Source organism: Pongo pygmaeus, chromosome 1, assembly GCF_028885625.2.
Source record: "Pongo pygmaeus isolate AG05252 chromosome 1, NHGRI_mPonPyg2-v2.0_pri, whole genome shotgun sequence".
NCBI classification, from domain to species: Eukaryota; Metazoa; Chordata; class Mammalia; order Primates; family Hominidae; genus Pongo; species Pongo pygmaeus.
Window position 1 is genome coordinate 228709154 of NC_072373.2, and position 20633 is coordinate 228729786.

Sequence of the window (20633 nt, forward strand, 5' to 3'; positions counted from 1 at the left end):
CTCCGCTTCCGCCCGGGCCCTGGCCCTGGCCCCGCCTCCAGCCCCAGTCCGGCCCCGCCCCAGCACCTTGACGCAAAAGCCTGCGCCGCACGCAGAGCCACGTCGCGCCGTCATCAGTTCTCGCCCTTGTGGGCGTGGGCGTGGCCAGCGTGGCATCTCCGGACCACCCGAACCCGCGGCCATGGCTCCGGCCGCCGCCAGCCCCCCGGAGGTGATCCGCGCGGCGCAGAAGGACGAGTACTACCGCGGTGGGCTGCGGAGCGCGGCGGGCAGCGCCCTGCACAGCCTGGCGGGTGAGGGCCGGGCGCGGCCGGACGTCCTCGCGAGCGGCCCAGGGGGTGTTGCCCCTCATGGAGGCGGGGTGTCTGCCGTGTGTGGTCACGGTCGCCTGGGCTCGTCCCATAACCTGGGACCCGGCAGTCTCCTTCGCCTGCCCTGCGGTCATTCAGGGATGTGCGGGGCACCTCCTCCCCTCCCTGGCCAGGTGGCCCCAGAGGCACAGGCCGCAGACACCGCGGGGGACCTGCGTGGGCCTCCAGTTCCCGCCCAAGCCCTTCCCGTCCCCAGCTCAGGGCAGGTCCAGCTGTGGCCAGCGGCTGGCGAAGACTCTGTCCCCTCCAGGTGTGAGGCCCTGGCAAGTGCTTCAAGCCTCCCTCCGACCCTCCCCTGTGAGCGGAGGGGTCAGAGCGCCCGCGGCGCGAACGCCTCATACCTCGGTCCCGTTCACACTGACCCCGGCCTTTCCTAGGCCTGAGCAGCAGCCCAGGCCCCTCGCCCTGCTGACCCCAGGATAGGCTCAGCCAGGCCCTGCCTGCCTCACCTGGCCGTGAGCTGAGTACAGAAGCCAGTGTACTCAATGAAGCAGCACCTGTCATCCCAGCAGTTTGGGAGGCGGAGGCGGGAGGATCGCTTGAGCCCAGGAGTTTGAGACCAGCCTGGGCAACATGGCAAGACCCCGTCTCTACAAAAAATCTGAAAATTAGCCGGATGTGGTGGCGGCATCTGTAATCCCAGCTCTTCAGGGGCTGAGGCAAGAGAATCACCTGAGCCGGAGGGATGAGGCTGCAGTGAGCCTGGGCGACGGGGCCAGACCCCATCACCGATTAAAAAACGAAAAAAAAAAAGATGCCGGGTGTGGTGGCTCACGCCTGTAATCCCAGCACTTTGGGAGGCCGAGGCAGGCGGATCACTTGAGGTCAGGAGTTCGGGACCAGTCTACGCAACATGGTGAAACCCCATCTCCACTAAAAATACAAAAATTAGCTGGGCGTGGTGGCGTGTGCGTGTAATCCCAGCTACTTGGGAGGCTGGGACAGAATCACTTGAACCCGGGAGGCGGAGGTTGCAGTAAGCCAAGATCGCGCCACTGCACTCCATCCAGTCTGGGCAACAGAGTGAGACTCCATCTCAAAAAAAAAGCAACGCCATCAAGTCTTTGGGGGTGGGGCAGGCAGTTGTTAAACGCATCAACTCCCAGCAGAACGTTTCGTGGAGCAGTGGCACTAGAGCCCAGTGGTGGGGGTGTCGTGGCCGCAGGAACAGTGCCATGGGACAGGAAGAGCATGGCTAAATATCAGAGGACAGCCAGGCTCTGTGCCGGGAGGCCCATGGGTGTCAGGTGGGCAGCCATTGGTGGATTCTGAACAGGAGAGTGACATGATGAGAATTTTTTGTGTGTGTACTTATTTGTTTTACAATACACTTGGCACTTGCCCCTGTGCCAGACACTGTGCCCGGTGTTTTACAGATATTGAATCTTCAAACATCCCTACAAGTAGGACTTATTACTCTTCTGATAGATGAGCAAATTGAGATTCCAGAAAGACCTCACAGCCAGCAAGTTAGAGAGCTGCTATTTGATGCTAGACAGTTGGCCTCTGGCCTGTACTTTTACTACCCCAGACCATCTTTCCATGTGGCCCTCGTAGGCCCTAGAACAGTTGCTCAGGGGAATCCCGGAGCAAGAGATGAGCACAGGTGGGAGGTTCTTAGCAGACTGTCTGCAGCTCACGCTAAGGCAAGTCAAGGTGGTGCCTCCGGAGACAGAAGCAGAGAGGGAGGCCGGGGAGTGAGTGTTGGCTTCATGGAAGGGGTGGGACTGAATCTGGGCCTAGACACCTGGGGGAGGACTGTGGTCCCTCATCCTCGGGATGCCCACCAGCTCCCCCGGACTAATACTGTTTCTCCTCTCAGGTGCGAGAAAGTGGCTGGAGTGGAGGAAGGAGGTTGAGCTGCTCTCAGATGTGGCCTACTTTGGCCTCACCACACTTGCAGGTAGAAGCTCCCACGGGACCTCAGAACTGAGGGCAGCCACACACACCAAGTCCGGGGACGGTGACCAGGGGGCTGCCAGGCAGTGTGAGAAGCTCCTGGAGCTGGCCCGGGTGAGGTTGCCTCAGGGAAGTGCAGGAGGTGCTGCTCCAAGGGAGGCGAGGCATCTGCTCCCAGCAGGGAGCTGACTTTTCCAGCCTTTGTGTGTCCCTGGGGACCTTTGTCTAAGACTTTACCCCGGGTGTCATTGAGACCCATTTCTCAGTGGCCAGCCCTGGTGGCACCAGTGAGTCACAGTGCTGAGCCATGTCATAGGGTGCAGTGCCTGTGTGACAGTGCCCTGCTGGAGCAGTGGCGGGTCTGTGGCCCAGGCTGGTCGCCACCCTGTAGAGGGAGTTGTTGACAGAGGCTCTCAGGCTCCCAACCCCAGCTCAGCATGTAGCAAGGACCACCGAGCGCCAGCCTGGTTCCCTATGAGGGGCTCACCCCGGGCATCCTGCCGCCATGGAGAGTGTGCTCGGTGGGTGGGACACAGATGTGGCTGCATCACAGAGCATCTTGGGAAGTGAGGGGCTCTCAGAGATAAAGTCCACGTCTTGGGGAAGAGCATTTTCCAGACCGGCAGAGCAAGCAGCCGGGAAAGGCCCTGAGAAGAACACGTCCTTGGCGGTTTGGGAGGATGACCCCGGGGGGCTCGTGAGTTTTGTAAGCCCATAGCTTTCCCTGTGCGAGGCTTGGGGCATTGCAGGGACGTGGGCAGGGGAGAGGTCGACCACTAGCTAAGACCAGACCTCAGGGGACAAAGTTGGGCTCAGGGAGACTACAGAGGCTGTGACAGCCCCCCACGGGATGGTGGTGGTACAGAGCAGGGGCGGCAGCGAGGGGATGGAACACGCAGGGAAGGTGCATGCAGGGTGCCCCTTGGGCTTGACCTCAGGAACCGGAGGCCTGGCCTTGCCATCCACAGAGATGGGAACGGGGAGCAGGCTTTTCCAGGTGGGGGCGCTGGAAGCTGTCTTGGCAGGGGTGGAATTGGGGTGCTCATCTGAGGATACATGGCGATGTCAGGTAGGTGGCAGACCTGCATGGCTGGCACTCACGAGTCAGGTCCAGGCTGGGCATAAATCGGGTGGTGCCAGCTGTGTGGTTGGTGGAGAGCCATGGGACTGGATCCGAGTGCTTGGGCTGGGGGAGGTGGTGGGGACAGCTAGGGAGAAAGGGGAAGGAGCTGAGACTCTTGGGGAGAAGCCAGGAGAGGGAGGGACACTGGCCAGCCAAGGCCCTGGGAGCCGAGGGCAGTCATTGACCGGGCCTGTCATGTGCTGCCTGAGGTCACAGTGGGCTTTAGCGACAGAAGGTCATGTTGGCCTCAGCCAGCGTGGGGTGGCAGTGGGCTCAAGGGTGACAAGATGGGGCTGTTGACAGGAGCTAGCAGAGGGTTGGCTGGCAGGGGCGCCGGGAGCCTGTCCCCACGGCAGCAGTCTCAGGGTCCACATACCCATCCTCTTCCTTGCAGGCTACCAGACCCTGGGGGAGGAGTACGTCAGCATCATCCAGGTGGACCCATCTCAGACACATGTGCCCTCCTCGCTGCGCCGTGGCGTGCTGGTGACACTGCAGGCCGTCCTGCCCTACCTGCTGGACAAGGCCCTGCTCCCCCTGGAGCAGGAGCTGCAGGCTGACTCCGACAGTGGGCGACCCTCGCAGGGGAGTCTGGTGCCAGGTGGGCGTGGCTGCTCAGGGGCGCGGCGCTGGATGCGTCACCACACGGCCACGCTGACTGAGCAGCAGAGGAGGGCGCTGCTACGGGCGGTCTTCGTCCTCAGACAGGGCCTCGCCTGCCTCCAGCGGCTACATGTTGCCTGGTTTTACATCCACGGTGTCTTCTATCACCTGGCCAAGAGGCTTACGGGGATCACGTACGTAAGTAGCAGGTGCTGAGGGCACAGCCGCTTAGGCAGCCCTTGTCACCCCCACTGGACTTGGGTGCATGCACAGAGCTGGCCCTCCAGGACTCTCAGCCAACAGGGCTCTACATCCAGCATCTGTGTCAAGGCAGGAACCCAAATCCTCTGCTTGGAAAAAAAAGCAGATTTTGTTTAATTACACTTAGCTGAAAGATCCAAGGAAGTCCAGACCCTAAGTGTAGAATGAACTCCTGCTGCAGCTCCTCGTGGACACCAGGCCCTGCGCTCAGCTCTTTACTGACAGGGGGGCCCCGGGTCACGCCTCACCACAGATCCCTGAACCTGGGCCCGTGACTGCCCATGTCACTGCTGTGGGGAACAAGCAGCTTCTCCCAGTGTGGGAGCATGGACTGCAGCCCCAGCCCCAGCCCCTCACCCCTCGCCCCTGCCTGGCCCAGCAGTCTGCCCCATCAGACGGCCATTCCCACCTTCTCCCCTCCACAGCCATCGGCACTTCTGCCCATCCTGACCCCCAGCTGACACCCCTGCTTCCAGATTCAGCAACAAAGCCTCCCCCGTGGTCCCACCACCATGTCCACCTGCCACAGCGTTAGTCCCTGGCCCACTAGAGCCACTGCTGCATGAACTCCTTCCAGAACAGCCCTCTGAGGAACCCCCTTCCTTTTGTCCCTAGAGCTGCACTGGGCCCCTCAGCCTCTGCTTGCCAGGCGACCCCATCTCCACACACACCCTAAACAGGAGGCCACCGTGACCTCCTTGTCGCAGAGCCGGTGGTCAGGTCTTCGTCCTCAGCGTACCCAGCCTCACTCACGCGTATTTGATGTGGTTTCTTGCCCCATCCATGTTGGTGAGGGATTTGCTGAGCTGCTGTGACAGGGGCATGGAAATGGGGCTCAAACCAGATGGGAGGCTCCCGCTCTCCTAGGACAGCCAGGAAGTGGCTGGACACCCAGGGCCCACGCTGGCGGTGTGACCTGCCACCTCTATATGTGGTTTCCGGCTCTGGGCCGAGGCCATCTGGCTGTCTCCATTTCCCAGCCAGTGGAAAGGGACACGGGAAGCCGAGGGCAGCCAGCTGTCCTTCAGTGGCACAGCCAGAAGCTACCTGCGTCTCCAGCAGCAGGAGGGTGGGAGCAGTGTCCCTGGGGCCATGTGCCTTGCTACACTGGGGCTTCGGTCCCTGTAGCAGGGTAGCTGGGGGGCAGCGTCTGCAGCCCCGCATTTCTGCTCCCTGCCTCCTTTTCTGAGAGGTGGTCCCTGGACATCCCCACGTCCTCACCTGCTCTGCCAGCCTCATAGCTAAGACTCTCTGCACTGGTGATGCCAAGGCTGGTCTGGAGCTCAGGCCTCTCCGTCACGCTAGGCTACGAAGCAGGCACCTCAGACTCCCTGAACCTGCCCCCGGCTTGATTGTTTCTGCCGGGCACTCCCCGTGCCAGTGAGAGGCCTGGTTCTAACGTGCTCTGTGCCAACTGAACGTGTGACCCTCCCAGCAGGCCCTGAGGCCAGATCCCCTCAGGGTCCTGATGAGTGTGGCACCATCTGCCTTCCAGCTCCGTGTCCGCAGCCTGCCCGGAGAGGACCTGAGGGCCCGTGTTAGCTACAGGCTGCTGGGGGTGGTCTCGCTGCTGCACCTGGTGCTGTCCGTGGGGCTGCAGCTGTACGGTTTCAGGCAGCGGCAGCGAGCCAAGAAGGAGTGGAGGCTGCACCGCGGCTTGTCTCACCGCAGGTGCGTGCGGGGGCCACACATGGGGGCTGGGGGTGTCCTGGGCACTTCACAAGGACCTGTAAGGTGCACCCACCTTGACGCTCTGCCCCACCTTCCCCAGGGCCTCCTTGGAGGAGAGGGCCGTTTCCAGAAACCCCCTGTGCACCCTGTGCCTGGAGGAGCGCAGGCATCCAACAGCCACGCCCTGCGGCCACCTGTTCTGCTGGGAGTGCATCACCGCGTGGTGCAGCAGCAAGGTGAGCTGGGAGCCTACCAGGGTCCTGGGGTGGTCAGCGGCTGCGCCAGCAAGATGCACCTGGCTGCAGCAGAAGTGGGGAGTCTGGCTCTGAGCACCCTCCAGTTTGAGGGTACAGAGGTGGGCGTCTTTTTAAAGGCTCCCAGGTAGGTCAGATGTGGGTTCGTTGCAGGGGTTAAAGTTCCAAATTCACGTGTATTGAGGCTTTGCTGAACGCAGGTTGGGGTAGCGACCAGCCCTGAAAGGCCCCAAGCCTGCACCACGCACCCCAGCACGCCCCTCCTCCTGGGGTCCTCACCACACTTGGAAACCCTAGCACTGACTCACACCCACCGAAGATGCCGGCAGGGTGAGAGCAGCACGCTTTCCCAGGAGCTGGGCTTCCTGGGCTGTGTCAGCTGCAGGAGTAGGAGGGAACCTCCCGGCCGAGCCCCACACCCCAAGCCCCACGCCCCCAGCCCCGCCCCAGCCCCCACTGGGACTCGGCCTTCTGAAAAAAGGCTGGCTTTCTTGGTCATTAGTTGAAGGAAATAACGTTTATGTTGTGTCATGGGCAGAGAACGTGGACAGGAAAAGAAATGCCGATGGGGATGGGCACGGCCCAGTGGCCCCAGCTGCTGTGACCCCCTTCTCCTCTCTGCAGGCGGAGTGTCCCCTCTGCCGGGAGAAATTCCCTCCCCAAAAGCTCATCTACCTTCGGCACTACCGCTGAGCCGGCGCCCGGGTGGGCCTGGACACAGATGACTTCTACAGGAGTCTCAATGCCAAGATTTAGTCTCAGGATTAACCTTGCTTGCACAGAAGTTAGAACACTCAGTTTTTTGTCATGTAAGATACTAACCCAGCCACCCCGGGAGAGAACAGAAAGCTGTCCCTGGGAGGGGCGCCTGAACCCAGAATATTTCCCTAACCCCAACGTGGTAGGACTCAGCCGCTTCTTCAGGAATTTCACTTATTTGGACAGGATTTTTAGGTTTCCCTCCCTTCCCCAAACCATACAGTTGAGAAGTAATTCAGAAGTAGGCCAGAAGACACTTTATTCATTTATATTGTGAGAAAATGGTTCCATCAGGCTTGTGTTAAGGCAATGGACTGAATGAGTGCGTGTTGAGTTGGGATGGGCTACGGGAGGCTGGCGGTTTGCTTCAGCCAGTGTGGTCGGAACAGCAGCCCCACGGCCCCCATCGGAGGCAGTGGTGCTCTCCCCGAGGGTAGCTGGGCAGAGCACATCCACCAGGACTTGATGACCACACAGGGGCAGAGAGAAACCAACCAAGGCCAGCACCTCTGTTGGAAGCATTTGGCACACACCTTCAATACACGTCAACGTTGCTTCCAGTTTTAGAAAATAGAAATCTGCATCTCAGCCTGAGACACACAGAGAGATCTCCTCCTGACCCAAACGCACTCAAGAGCCAGGTACTGGGGGTCAGGGGGCTGCCAGGGGCGCCCGAGCCGTCTCCTGGGGGCCTGCTGGGCAGGTGACCTGCCGACCCACGGTAACTGCTGTGTTCAGCCCCTCAGCTCGGCCCCAGCCTATTTCCTGCCTCCATTTGACGTTTCCAGGTTTTCAAAACTGCATGTAACCTGTGCCAGAGACTTCGCCGTAGGCATCTTTAATAAACTAACTCCACCAAAACGTGGGTACGTTAATAACATGAGATGGAACTTGAGATTTCCTAAAGCGCAGTGTTGAAATGCCTCGAGGGTGTACACGACATTTCCCTGCTGACATAAAATGCCTGGCCAGCAGCACTGGCTTCCAGCAAAGACCCGCGCAAACCATGTCTTGCTGTTTGACTTAGGAATGAGGATGCCCCCGTATTCCCGGGTTAGTCAAGGTCAGCTTGCCAGAGATGGGGGAGGGCGGGGGGCCGTGACCCTCTAGACTGGGAGGATCACCAGGAAAGGCACTGGGGGCTGCAGCCGGGTGGGCAGATCTGCCGTGGCTCCATCCATCAGCACCCAGTCCTTTGATTCACTGTGCTCTGGCCAAGTGCATGCGACTTCCTGTCACATCTTAGGCCTGAGCGCTTATGAAGAAAACAGTATGAAAAATGACAAACACTACTGTCTGGAGTCTGAGAATCCCAAGTGTCTCAACACGGTACCAGAAGTACCACCTGGGAGCAGCACTTGCTATTTTGGGTCAGGGACACACAAGCTTGAATGTGGCCTCTTAAGAGAGGAGCTCGATGTCAGATATGCAAACACTGGCACAAGAAAATCCAGACACTAAGCATTCACCATGTCAATTCTAAGACAGGAAACACCGCCCAGAGTGAGGAGCCTGCGCAGCCCGGGGCCCAGGAGAAGAGGCCTTCACTAGCATCTCAGTGTCTCATCTGGGACCACAGCTGTGATGTTCTGCTGTGCAAAATGGGTTCACCTTTTGAAAAGGCCAGACAAAAGTTGGGCTTTCCTGTGTCCAGCAACTGCCATGTTTTAGATAGACTTTAGTAAAAGTGGAGGTAAAATCACTTGGTAAAATGTTGAGAGTATTTCTTTGCTCGCATCAAAAACGCTGACGTGCAAGTGGGTTCCGCCTCTCCCGCAGTGGGGGGCCGAGTGCTGAACCCACAAAGCCAGTCTGCTCCCTGCCAGCTTCGCTGCCCCTCATGGAGGGCTGCATGAGGACAGATTTAAATTAAAAACAAAACATCTTTACATATCAAAGAAATGTGTCAAAATAATCTCAAACAATTAAAATATAATATATATTTATAATTCCGGGCCCTCAAAAGCAATCATGGTAGTTAAGAACAAAGTTTCGAGTCATTAGGATAGAAGCCAACTTTAAACATCTCCAGTGAGATGCAATTAGGAAACTGGCATTAGAACCCCACACAGTTACTTGACAATCACCTTTAAAATGTTAAGTTCTTTCAGACACGCAGGAATCAGGCTAGATCATCCCTCGGGCTCTGTGGAGTGGCTGGCACCACCTGCGGCTGGTGGGGAAGGTGGCTGGCGGGGAGCGGCCCGTTTCTCCCTGGCAGGCCTCGCTCCTGCCTGCCCACCTGGCACGGGGGGGGACCGGCCACTCGCCCTTGCTCCCATGGGCTCCACCCGCCTGGCTTCCCGCCTGCAGCTGACTAGAATTCCATCCATGAGGAACAGTTGAACGTCACTGAAAAAGAAATCCATGCGATTTGGTTTAAGCGCCAGTTTCTTCAAGAACCTGATATTTCAGTTACAAATCATTGAAGCTCCTTTTTAAAAAGAAAATTTGACTCCCTCGTAATCAACTACTTTATGTGAAGAAAAAAGGCATTGTTAACAATGGCTCAAAACCGTTCTTGCAACATGTGAGGCAGCCTCAGTCCCGCTTCTAGCTGGCGAAGGCCTTGCCGGCATCCTCCTTGCCTCTGTACCTCCTTTTCCCATGTGTGAACGGGATGTACCGGTACTTAATCATGTGCTGGGGAGAGAAACACAGACTCAGTTACTGCACAACCGCTCTCCAATCAGTCACACTGTCCCCAAATCTGAGCAGCCAAAGGTCCCCCATCTTTTCTATACATCAGACAAGTGGAATTGGGGCCCCAGTGGCTCCTGCGTCCACATCAACACAGCAAGACCTTCCACAGCCCACGAGGCCTAGGTTTGAAACCCCATCAATCCCAGTGCTTCGTGAGCCTCCCGGGGAGGAAGGGCAAGGGGCATGTGAGGTGGCCCAGGGCTCTCTGCAGCCAACACCCCGAGCACAGAGTGAGGCCCGCAGCACGAAGGCCACACCGTCAAGGGCACAGTCCGCAGTCTCGGCTAACTTCCCCCTAACGCCCTCCTCCTTGGGCAGGCTGGCGCAGGGTGCTGGGCACCCTAAGAGGAGCCACTGGGACGCTGCACTTGCCGGGGCTCTCCCGCTCAGCTTCCACAAAGCTTCCAAGAGCCCGCCCGCTCCAACAGCTGCGCTCTCCATTTAGTTAGCCAGCTGTGCTGGGGAACGGAGCAGTGTCCTCGTCACACACAAGACGGTGCCACTTAGCTCCACATTCACACCAGGCAGACTCTGCCACCACCCGCCACAGACCAGCACAGCTCCCCCAATGCTGCAGGTGACAGGACAGCGATTGCGGCCGGCATGGCGGCAGCGCCTCTGCTTTACCTTGATTTGCCTCTTCATCGTGATACAGAAGAGCATGATGAAGTACATCACCAGAATCGGCCAGAACACCGGGACGTTGAAAGCGTCGAAGAAAGTACAGACCATAGCCACAAGGATGCCCTTGGTAGCCGCATGCCTTCAAGTGGGGAGAGAAGGTTAGCGCCGCATCTGCAGCCAGCACCGGGCACCTGCCGGCCGCCTCCAGCCTTGCAGCTGCACCAACCGTCCCCGCAAACAGAAGCATCCCTGTGGAAAGGAGGGGTCTACCCTGGGCACAGCAGCAGCAGGACCCTTTGCATGTAGCTCACAGACATGTACTGCCCTAACCACAGAGACATCCTTCTCTTACTCCCTTGAAAGATACAATTCTTCTTAAAATTACACAAAGTATAAAGCATCAGTACTGAGGCTGGGGGCCCCATGCCTGCTGCCTGGGCCTGCGATCTGGAGAGAAACCCAGGCTGTCTTGTGGACCATCCAGGGCCTTCACCTTGTCACTGTGGCATGGCCACCAGTGCTCCCTCCCGTCCCAGCGCATGGCCAACAGATGCCACTGCCCTGGAGGCTCAGCTCTCCCTTCCTAGTCCAAGCTTCTGGTGGCTTCCAGGGCCCCTGATCTTTCTGCGCCACACTCCATCTGGGGCTGCAAAGTCAAGGCGTGGAGCCCCACGAGCTCAGCAGGCTCCTTCAGTTTACTGATCCAACAGACTTGGGTTCCTCCTGTGCCCCCAGAGTGGGGTATGAGGGACAGGACAAACGGATGCACAGAGCTCCCGTCCCTCTGACGGCTACGCCACCCACCTCTGCCTACCCGTGCAGACACGGACACCTCGGCTCAAACCCCTCTCAAAAATAACTCCAGGAGAAGGCTAGTCCCCCTCTGCCAGCCAAAAGGAGCCACAGGGCTGGGGATGGGAGAGAGGAAGGAGGAAGGAGGAAGGAGGGAGGAGGAGGGAGGACAGAGACTGGCTGCAGGGCTTGCCCTCCCCAGGCCATGACCACAGGAGCCGGTGCGCACTCCATCCCAGACTCAGCCTTTCTGCCAGCCTCCAGGGCGCTGGTGCTGACTTGAAACCAAGAGAACGCGGCAAGGTAGTGAGTGGCCTTCTACAGAGAGCCCCTGTGATTCCCCGTGCCCAAACCAGCACAGCAGTCATCCTTCAGGTGACTTGAACAAAAATCAGTGTAGTCTCAGTCTCAGCTGCCCTTGAGCACACTTCTCCTTCTCAAATACCGTGAAGAAGTAGCTCACCAAAATTTAAACTCTGGAAGCCTTCGAATGAAGGGACGGAATTCCTCATTCTGTTTGGTGGGTAGCGAAGGACCGTCATCTGCAAGGCAGAGCAACCATCAGGGAGGGCACCTCTTTTCATCCCCATCACAGTTCTACCTTTTCCCCTCAAGGCTTTGGACTAGCAGGCCTCACAAATCTAAACCGAGATTCATGTCGTTTAACCAAAGAGAAAACGGGTCTGTGGTCAACTGACACATCCAATTCACTGCTTTCAGAAGGTGCTATCAGAATGTTTTTACACTTCCATATGTTTTCAATGCATGAAGAATTCAACCACATATAAACATCCAGGAACCCGTCAGCTGCGCCACGTAAAGGCACAGAAGAAAACAAAGGCAAATTAACATAAAAAGCAAGCGGCAGAGAACAGGGCGAGGCTGAGGATGCGCTGACCGTGGAACTCGGGCACCAGGCCTGTCCCACCAGCAGCTGCGCCAAGCCCACTCTCACCCCACCTCCCCCACTAGGACGGGTGCCGCTCCCCATTTACAGATGGGAAAACTGAGGCCTACAGGAAAGGGGCTCTTTGTTATTTTCTAGTCTCCTCCAAACAGCAACAACAGAGAGGGGCTGTGTTCCCTGCAATCTTTTCATCACATATCCTACACAGAAGACTCACAGGCTTCTGGCCACACAGTGAGAGCATACCCTACTCCCTGAGAGCAGGTTACCCCAGAACGAGGAGGGTCCTGGCAGGGAGCTGCGTGTGGGTTTTCCCTCGATGGCCACGACGTCCTGGAATGCAGTTGTTTGTTCCTCGCCTGGGGCTGGCCAGTCAGCCGTGAACTCAGGGCCCATACCTGGTCCAGGCAGGCCCAGGAGGGCCCAGGAGCAGCGTGAGTCTTCCAAGAGTGGAGCACGAAGCACCAGTAACACTTCAGCTCACAGCTCCTCAGAAACCAGAGAGGCCGCCCAAAGCCTGACCCGACCCGATGTTGGCATTAGGGTCCGGCGGTCTCTGTGCACCACAGTGAGCTGCCTGTGGAACCTCTGGCTACGGAAAAAGGTAACCTCGTCATGGCTGCCTCCGCTGATTCTGAGAGGGACCACTGACTGGGGTGGGACGGGTGCCGGAGTCGGACCGTCCGCCTCAGACCCCTACTGTCTGTGGTGCCATGTGACCTCGAACACGTTACCTAACCCTGTACGCCTCAGTTTCCTCATCTGCAAAGTGGGAAAACAGAATGAACACCCACTTCGTGGCTGTCAGGAGGGTTTGAAGAGTCATTCTACAAATGTATCCTGATCACCCAACGTTACAAGTACATTTCAACCCCAAGAGAAGAGTCTCGGGTGTTTCCAGAGAACCCTGGGCAATCCCATCAGAAAAGAAAGGCCCAACCTGCCCACATAGCCCAGTGCACAGCCGCTACACTACCTGAGTCTTCCATTAAGGAAGGATCCACTTTGGGAGAAAGAAAAGCTATGAAGAGATTTAGATGGTAGATCCCCAAGGCGTAGGTCACAATGTACCAACCCTGAAAGAGAAGGAAAGAGAGTCAGTGGTGCACTCTGACCGTCCATCAGCCTGAGCCAGTTCACGTTTGCACTCCAGTTCACTCTCAACTCTGTTTTAACTGATCTAACTTTGTTTTAACACACAAAACTTACTTATAGCAAGGACAAGGAAATACAGTGAAATCCCATGATAACAATTTATCTCAAATTATACTCTGTGGGAACAGAGACAAAGTGGACAAGCAAGGGCCCAAATGAGCAAAGCTCTTCAAGGGTCCAGTTAGACACATGTGATCCCTGAAGCCACAGACACCCCACAAGGAGCACAGCAGAAAAGGAGGCTTTTCTCAAGAAGCACATGCTCAAGCTACACCACAGGCTCGGGTGGCCCGGGCACCTGAGCCATGCTGGCCCAGAGCCCCACCCAAGAGCAGCTTCATCAGAAGACAGACTCTCAACTGTGATGAGATTCTGAGCGATGCTGGCCCAGAGCCCCCACCAGGAGCAGCTTCATCAGAAACAGAAGACAGACTCTGAACTGTGACTGGAGGCGTGCTGGCTGATGTTCCTCCAACAGACAATTCACATTGCCAAAAACACTCTGCCAGAAGGGTTAAACCTTTGCCCAGAAGAAATCCACAACTGGGAAATCCAGAAAAGTGTGCTTATGCCAAGCCTTCCTCAAGAGATGAAAAGTGGGGAGAATTTTGGCAAGATGCCTGAGTGCAGCACACTTATTTGCAACTAATTCATTTTTAAAATGATTAAGCATATCCTGTTAGAAGCCAGAACCGCATTCTCAATTTCAAAAGCCTTAAATTTCTCAGTCGGGTGTGGTGGTTCATGCTTGCAATCCCAGCACTTTGGGAGGCCAAGGCGGGTGGATCACCTGAGGTCAGGAGTTCAAGACCAGCCTGGCCAACGTGGTAAAACCTCGTCTCTACTAAAAATACAAAAATTAGCCAGGTGTGGTGGCACACGCCTGTGATCCCAGCTGCTCGGGAAGCTGAGGTAAGAGAATCACTTGAACCCGGGAGGTGGAGGTTGCAGTGAGCCGAGATCACACCACTGCACTCCAGCCTGGGCGACAGAGTGAGACCCCGTCTCAAAACAATAAATAAAATATAAATGCTTTAACTTTCTCATGCAAACAAGAAGTCTTTCTGCCTAAAAGCTTTTCCAGTCAGATGGCTAAACACTAGATGTGAGGGTTAACTGGATGTCTGTGTATCCATCTTCGTGCTGCAGGGCCACACCTGAAGGGACGTCAAATGAGGCACGAGCTTGGTTTAGAACACAGTAAAACTACCTGTGGGTGCTGCACTCTTCCCGCCCCCTTCTCCTGCCTAAAGTCCCTGATTCAAGATTTCTAGGTCATTCTTTCCATCAGAGAATGGACCGAGTTCCAATTTAAAAACAAAAATAAATAAATAAATTAAGGTGTGTGCTTTAAACAAGAAAGTATCTTCCACAGTCCCCAGAGGAGAAAATAGCCCAGACAAGCCTTTCAACATGCCCTGCTCTGCACATAAGATAAGTAACCTCCTCTAAAGACCGACAAAGAATTCCCATCTTACAGGTTTGCTCCTAGAAACCCCGTGTTTACCAGCAAGTAAAGGAGCACCCAGGTGAAGTCTGAGACGACATCGGCTGACCTAGGGGTGCCCGAAAACACACGAAGGAAACCCTCGAGACCCCCTTTGGTCACTGTCTTTCTTACTTGACTCAGCGTCTCAACCTGCACTGTGCTCTTTGGCCTCACACAAGGGAGAACTCGGGAAAGGCTACATAAACCCCTTTGGACGCCAAATCATTCATGACACCCAAGGTATGGACTCTTCACCCGAGGAATGAGGCAGCCACAGAGCACCACCTTGTCCTGAGCATCGTGCAGCAGGGTCGCAGGGACACCAGCGGCTCCGCTGTCCAGGCCTGGACGTGCCCAGGGCAGGGCCAGGCTGGGCTCAGGACGGCCTGGGTATACTGAGAAGCCTGGCGAGGGGACGCCGGGTGAATCATAAACAACCCTGTGTGTTGAAGACAGTCACTGAGATCTTTCTGACATTTGGCATTTAGCTGAAAATTGATTACTAGAGACCATTTCCTGCAAGACAAACTGGATCAACAACATCCCCACGAACACCACGTCCAGGTAACGTGGACAGAGCCAAGTCTCGTCACTTCAGCCCACACCTACCTGCAGCAGGTAAACTCGAATCATGTAGACAAAGCTCAGGCCCAGTGTCACGACCCATCGCACAGCCGTGTAGGGTGTGGACTTGTCTAGCCAGGACTGATAAATCTAGAAAGACAAAAGTCCAAAAGCATGAAGCAGGTCCTGTAACGTCTGTACTGACCCTGCCACAAAATGTACCTTCTGCTAGGGTTGGCTTTCAATTTTTAAAAAAGCTAAAAGAGTGAGTTAAAATAGCAAGAGATCATCTATGTATCAGCACAAAGAAGTGACTACAATTAATCCAAAGTTTATTTTCAATAACTCCTGAAGCAGGTTCATCTCTTAAGCAAGACTATTACAAAACAATCTCCTAGAAGACTGTGACATTGTGCTGGCCCGAAGGGCTCACTATGGGGAAGACCCAGCCTCACCCCAGAGAGGACTGTGCATCTCAAAGTCCCCACCCTACAGCACAGCCCTCATCGTCACATCTCAAGTCAGCTCCCCCATCTGCTGCAGCCAGCAGCCAGCCTTGCCCCGCTCCCAGGCCCACTGGCCACAGCCTGAGCCCCAGCAGCTACACCCGCATGTGTGTGCATCCAGGCGGCTGTGGACATGACTGAGGGAGCCCTTAGTTTTATGTATTTATTTTTACAAATATACGTATGTATGGTTTTTTAATTTTGAAATTTAATTTTCAAATTGTGAGAAATTTCCAAATTCACAAAAGTAAAGATTATAGAAGCCTACATATGCCCATCACCCAACTTCATTAATCGCCAATCACTTTTCATATGTGATTTAATTAAGAAGGTGATGAATTTTTATTTGAGCTGGATCCTCAGCACCTGGAACTGCCGGTGACTCAAGCTTTTCCTGAGACTGAGGTTCAGACTCCACTGTTCAAAGGCAGCTCTAGGCCCCTCACTCACCAAGCAATGCACACGCAGCCCACACAAGAGCCTCTCACCCTCAGGGGCAGAACCGCCGAGCTGACACGGGGCAGGTGGGGCTACCAGCACCGGGGACGTGGGTGGCTGGGAGAGGGACAGCAAGAGCAGAACGGCAGCCACGGCCGCGTCTGTCCTGCTTGGGAGCTGAGACTGGGTTTTATATTTTTAAAGGTTGGTAAAAGGAAAACAGAAACAGAAAACGCGTATGTGACAGACCACGTGTGGCCCCAGAGCCCGATCTCTCCACAGCTGGCCCTTCACAGTAAAGAGAACGCTGTCTTCAGGAAGTTTGAGCCTGAGGCGAAGTAACTTCTCCATCAGGAACACCAGCAAACAGATCCTCCCGGAAAATGCTGGGAGTCCAGTTTCTTTTTCAAATATTTACACTCATCTACTAAAAAACCCACCAACCTGTCCAAGTCTTGTGAAAAATCTGTACACCACCGAAGGTTTCCCATGGACGGACTCTCCCACACTGTCCCCTTCAGACATTCTGTAACTGGGAGAAAAACACAAAATACTTTTCAATAAAAAGCATTCATGGGTGTGAAATCTTGGCCCTATTTTCACCAACACTGTCAAGTAGGTTTCTTCAACATTCAGTATTTTGTCCATTCGTGTTTTTACCATGAATTGTTCGGGAAAAAGTAGCAGGTACACAGGCTTCCGTGGAGAGGAAGGGCAGCATGAGACACATGGGCCCAGGAGCACAGGCCGCGTTTTCATTCCCACTCCGGCACCTCAGTCACCTGCGTGGGCAGCACTGTCCACCCCACTGGCCCCAGGAGCAGCCTTGCTGGCCATGGGGTCCACTGGCTGGTCCATGGCACGTGGCACTGCACGTCCTCCCTCCAAAGACCGCTTCCTCTGTGGATCCCTCAGGGTTCCCCCGCCCAGGCACCCTGTCTGCTCCACGCCCTGTCCTGGGTCTCTGGTCTGGCAGGAACAGGAGGGGTTCTGTCCTCTCAGGGCCAGGTCCTCCACCCCATGAACAGGAAAATGTTATCTACAACTCTCAGGTAGTCCATCCATCTGCGTCCCAGTTTCTTATCTGGCAAGCAGAGGTAACGTATCTGCTCCTATTTCAACACACTGCTGTGATGCCATGAGGAATTCACCTGAGAACCCAGGTGCCAGAGGTCACATTGTTTACCCACTTAATTCCCGGATGCTCAAGTGAAGGGCATCATGACCCCCATTTCACCAAGTCTCAAACAGTGGAAGCCACGTGTCCAAGGTCCCGCCACAGCCCTGCTTCTGGGCAGGCCAAGCCAAGCCTGACTGCCACCTGGCTCCTCAGCTGAGCACGCCGCCACCCCATTCCTGAGATGAGACGGTGTTGACTGCCACCTGGCTCCTCAGCTGAGCACACCACCACCCCACTCCTGAGATGAGACGGCGTCAGGACCTGCCGCTCTTCGGGAAAGCGCAGCTGAGTACCCAGGGCCTGCCGGTTGTCATTCCTACTTTAAAGATGAGATTGCCTCCTGGCCCCTGAGCTAGAGAAGATGCCAGGGGCGACGTTCACCTCCCCCACCACCCCCGATCTGCTCCCTTGGCAGGGCAGTGAGGAGAAACAGACTCTGGTCTCAAGTTTGGCTTAAAGTCCCACCTGTGCTAAGCGGCTGTGAGGCCTTCAGCAAACCCTCTGAGCACACAGCCGGCCTCAGTCCCCTCATCTGTGAAATGGGGCTCTAAGAAATACCAGACACGAAAGCAAAGACATCCTTCCTCAGCAACCCTTGGGGTCAGTCTTATCGTTCTCATTTACAGATAAGAAAACTGAGGCTCACAAAGACTAAAGAGTTGCCCTGGCCCATCAGCATGTTCGCAGTGGGCAGGAGCCAGAACCTGCACCTTCCTGAAACCAATGCTTTTCCAGTCCCATCCTCACTGTGAGCACTGGGGAAATCTTCCCTTCAGGTGGAAGGCAGCAGGTGGCCAGACGCAATCCCACCCTCAAGTGCCTTGGCTCTCCCATCACAACTGATGCGCTGAAGTGATCCAGGCAGCTCCCTCCACATCATCAAGTCTGTGCAGACCGTGGCTCCGTGACACCATTCCTGGATCCTCTGTGTGGAGTGCCAGGCTGGCTCAAGGAGACCGAGGGGCCCTTTGGTCTCGCGGAGCCGTGTAAACCAGACACAGAGGAGGAGCACCTTTACTCTCCACTGAAAGAACTCCATGTTTAAATAGAGGCTACACTAAAATGCGCCACCTGGAATGGCCACCCTATTTAGGCCAAAGCCGGGCTACCTGAAAGCCACCCGTCACATTGTTCATCCTATAGCTCCTTGTAAGTTTCCCCTTATTTTACTCAGACTGTTTCCCATTAAAGCACTTTTACTTGACTGGAGGTGATGAGATTAATGTCAGAGAGAAAATACCCGGCTCTCCCACCAAAGGGTGTTCTCTAGGCAAAGCTCAGAACTTCTCACTCTCCAACTGAACATGTAGAAAACCTACTCAAAATGCCATCAGCCAATTCTGCTTGTCTGACACACACAACACGTACACCAAACACACACGTATACCAAACACAGCTTGCACCCTGACTGAACGCATTGCCAGGAATAGCCTGAGGCAGGGCAGCAGGAGCAAGAACGTGAACTTTGGACTCCAACGGCCTGCTTTCAGATGCTGGCTCTACCACTCTCTGCCAGTGTGACCAGGACAGGCTATTCCAGGATGCCTCAGGTTCCAGTCTGTGAAATGGGACAACAGTACCTCTCATGCCTTCTCCACGAGGCTCTCGTGAGGAATCAGTGGGCAGCCCATGGAGCACCCTTGGAGCTGGGCAAGGCAGTGCCAGCCCTGTTCCCGGATCAGGGCCAGCCCTCGCAGCAGCTGCCCCCACTGCAGTCCTCTTCTCCGCTCATTTGAAGGCCACCTCCTCTTCAGAGGCCTCCGTTACCGCCCACACTGACCCCCAGTCCCTTACATCACATCACCCTGTTTTTATTTTGTGTACAACTGTTTCCTGATACTTTTCTGGTTTACTTCTCAATTTTCTCCTGCCAGAATGAAGCTCCTTGAGGTGTCCCCTGTCTGGTTCGGGGCTGGACCCTGCCACCTGGAAGTCCATTACATAGTAGACAGCCCATCAATTACCTGTTGAAGGTGACTGCTTTATGCCTGGTCACAAACAAAACAGAAAGGGAGATAAAACCAGTCCAAGGAGAGACCATGAGGACGTGCCAGAAAATGTAAGACTCTCTATGTGCCTTGTTCCAGGCCCGTCACATTCATCCACATCTGTGGTCCATCACTATGCGCGTGGAAAGGATAAAGTCCTCTGCCTGGAGTCCAGGAGCACTGAAGTCTGGGATGAAGTCCTCTGCCTGGCGTCCGGGAGAACTGACAGTCTGGCTCCCACCTTTCTCTTCACGTCCCCATCCCGAATTCCTCCGGGACTAAGAAAGCCCCCAGCTGCCGTGCACCAAGCTTCACGCCTCTGGTGTTGTTCAGTCCTCTGAAATGCCCTCCCAGACCCCGTCTCTTCCTTCTTCCCAAGGCCACATTCCAGCCTGGGCTCCCCCCTCCTCTGGGCCTGACCGTCTTACATCTCCACCTGGCTCTGACACACTGTAACTGCCGTCGCCGACACCTCAGGCATACGGCAGAAGCCGTGTGAGACTCTGAATTACTGAGAACCCTTTATCCACTTACGGGGATAACTGCATCTTCCTGGAAAATGTCAACTCAACTAAAAACTAAGTGCTTCCAGGCCTAGCGGCCAGTCTCTACTCTTCATAAAGGGAAAAGAGCGAAAGCCCACTGAAGGTACTTAGGCTGAAAGCAGCCCTCTGTGCTGTTAAGACACCTGGCAGAGAAACGAACGATAACTTTATCAGTGGGGCCACAGACCAGCACTAAGTCAGCCTGGAGAATTTATGATTTTATTGCCTATTTAGAATACGATCAAAACCGATGTAACTAGTTTCCCTTCAGCCCGTCAGTAACGCCTTCACCCCAGAGCTTAACACTAAATCCTACAGATAAGCGCTGACCTGGACGCAGAATGGGGAGAGAGCACATTACTCTCGAATACGGCCCAACTCGCAGCGCTGTGGGGGCAGCGACTACCCGCTTCCCCCAGATGCCCAGCAGGGGAAGCGGACGAGACGCGGCCCGGGTGGCTCGAGGGCTGCAGCCCCCACCCGGCCCCTCTCCCGCTCCCCCGACCCTCGCAGGCCCCAGGGCTCGGCCGGCACCTCCAGGCCCCTCTCCGCCGCACCCCCCAGCACCCGGTCCCGGGACCGGCCCCGAGGCGCGACCCGTACCCCTCAGGGCCGCGAGTCGGCAACACGGTCCCCGCGGCCACCCGGGCCCCGACGGCCCTCCCCGCCCGGCCCTCAGCGCGGCCCCGCCCGCCCGCCCGCGGCCTTGACAGCCCGGAAGGAGTGGAGGCGGCGCTGCCCGGCCGTTCCCGCGCCATGCAGCCCTTCCTGGCACCTCGCAGCTCCGCTACGACCGAGCCG

The 20633-nt window shown here is 56.0% G+C and overlaps 2 protein-coding genes across 12 annotated transcripts; one reads left to right on the plus strand and one right to left on the minus strand.

Moving 5' to 3' along the window:
- The first annotated feature begins 78 nt into the window (after window positions 1–78).
- Window positions 79–16704, plus strand: PEX10 (peroxisomal biogenesis factor 10). Of its 11 annotated transcripts, XR_010125458.1 has the most exons (8): window positions 120–293; window positions 2194–2274; window positions 3788–4194; window positions 5753–5928; window positions 6029–6164; window positions 6807–6991; window positions 7419–7582; window positions 7730–7802. XR_010125458.1 is itself a non-coding variant. In XM_054444043.2 (6 exons), the coding sequence occupies exons 1-6, from the start codon at window positions 182–184 to the stop codon at window positions 6873–6875; spliced, it is 981 nt and encodes a 326-aa protein (XP_054300018.1). In that variant the 5' UTR covers window positions 79–181; the 3' UTR covers window positions 6876–7802. The 11 variants fall into 11 exon arrangements, 6 of the variants coding, with proteins under 6 accessions (XP_054300018.1, XP_054299990.1, XP_054300032.1 ...); XR_010125459.1 differs by having other exon boundaries at window positions 6336–7582; XR_010125452.1 differs by having other exon boundaries at window positions 6807–7582.
- On the minus strand, window positions 7176–20512 carry RER1 (retention in endoplasmic reticulum sorting receptor 1). The gene is made up of 7 exons (XM_054444116.2): window positions 19264–20512; window positions 16564–16651; window positions 15221–15325; window positions 12944–13043; window positions 11524–11602; window positions 10272–10407; window positions 7176–9584 (listed from the first exon to the last, which is right to left on the minus strand). The coding sequence occupies exons 1-7, from the start codon at window positions 19338–19340 to the stop codon at window positions 9495–9497; spliced, it is 675 nt and encodes a 224-aa protein (XP_054300091.1). The 5' UTR covers window positions 19341–20512; the 3' UTR covers window positions 7176–9494.
- Window positions 20513–20633: the final 121 nt, after the last annotated feature.

Bases quoted from the DNA above. Each gene is read 5' to 3' on its own strand.
- PEX10 (XM_054444015.2), top strand. From the start codon at position 182: ATGGCTCCGGCCGCCGCCAGCCCCCCGGAGGTGATCCGCGCGGCGCAG. The intron at 5,929-6,028 runs GTGCGTGCGGGG...CACCTTCCCCAG, and splicing joins CGCGGCTTGTCTCACCGCAG to GGCCTCCTTGGAGGAGAGGG. The intron at 6,165-16,323 runs GTGAGCTGGGAG...ATATTTTTAAAG, and splicing joins CCGCGTGGTGCAGCAGCAAG to GTTGGTAAAAGGAAAACAGA.
- RER1 (XM_054444116.2), bottom strand. From the start codon at position 19,340: ATGGTCTCTCCTTGGACTGGTTTTATCTCCCTTTCTGTTTTGTTTGTG. The intron at 13,044-15,220 runs GTAGGTGTGGGC...CTTCTCTTTCAG, and splicing joins TTCGAGTTTACCTGCTGCAG to GGTTGGTACATTGTGACCTA. The intron at 11,603-12,943 runs GTAGTGTAGCGG...TCTGCCTTGCAG, and splicing joins TTCCTTAATGGAAGACTCAG to ATGACGGTCCTTCGCTACCC.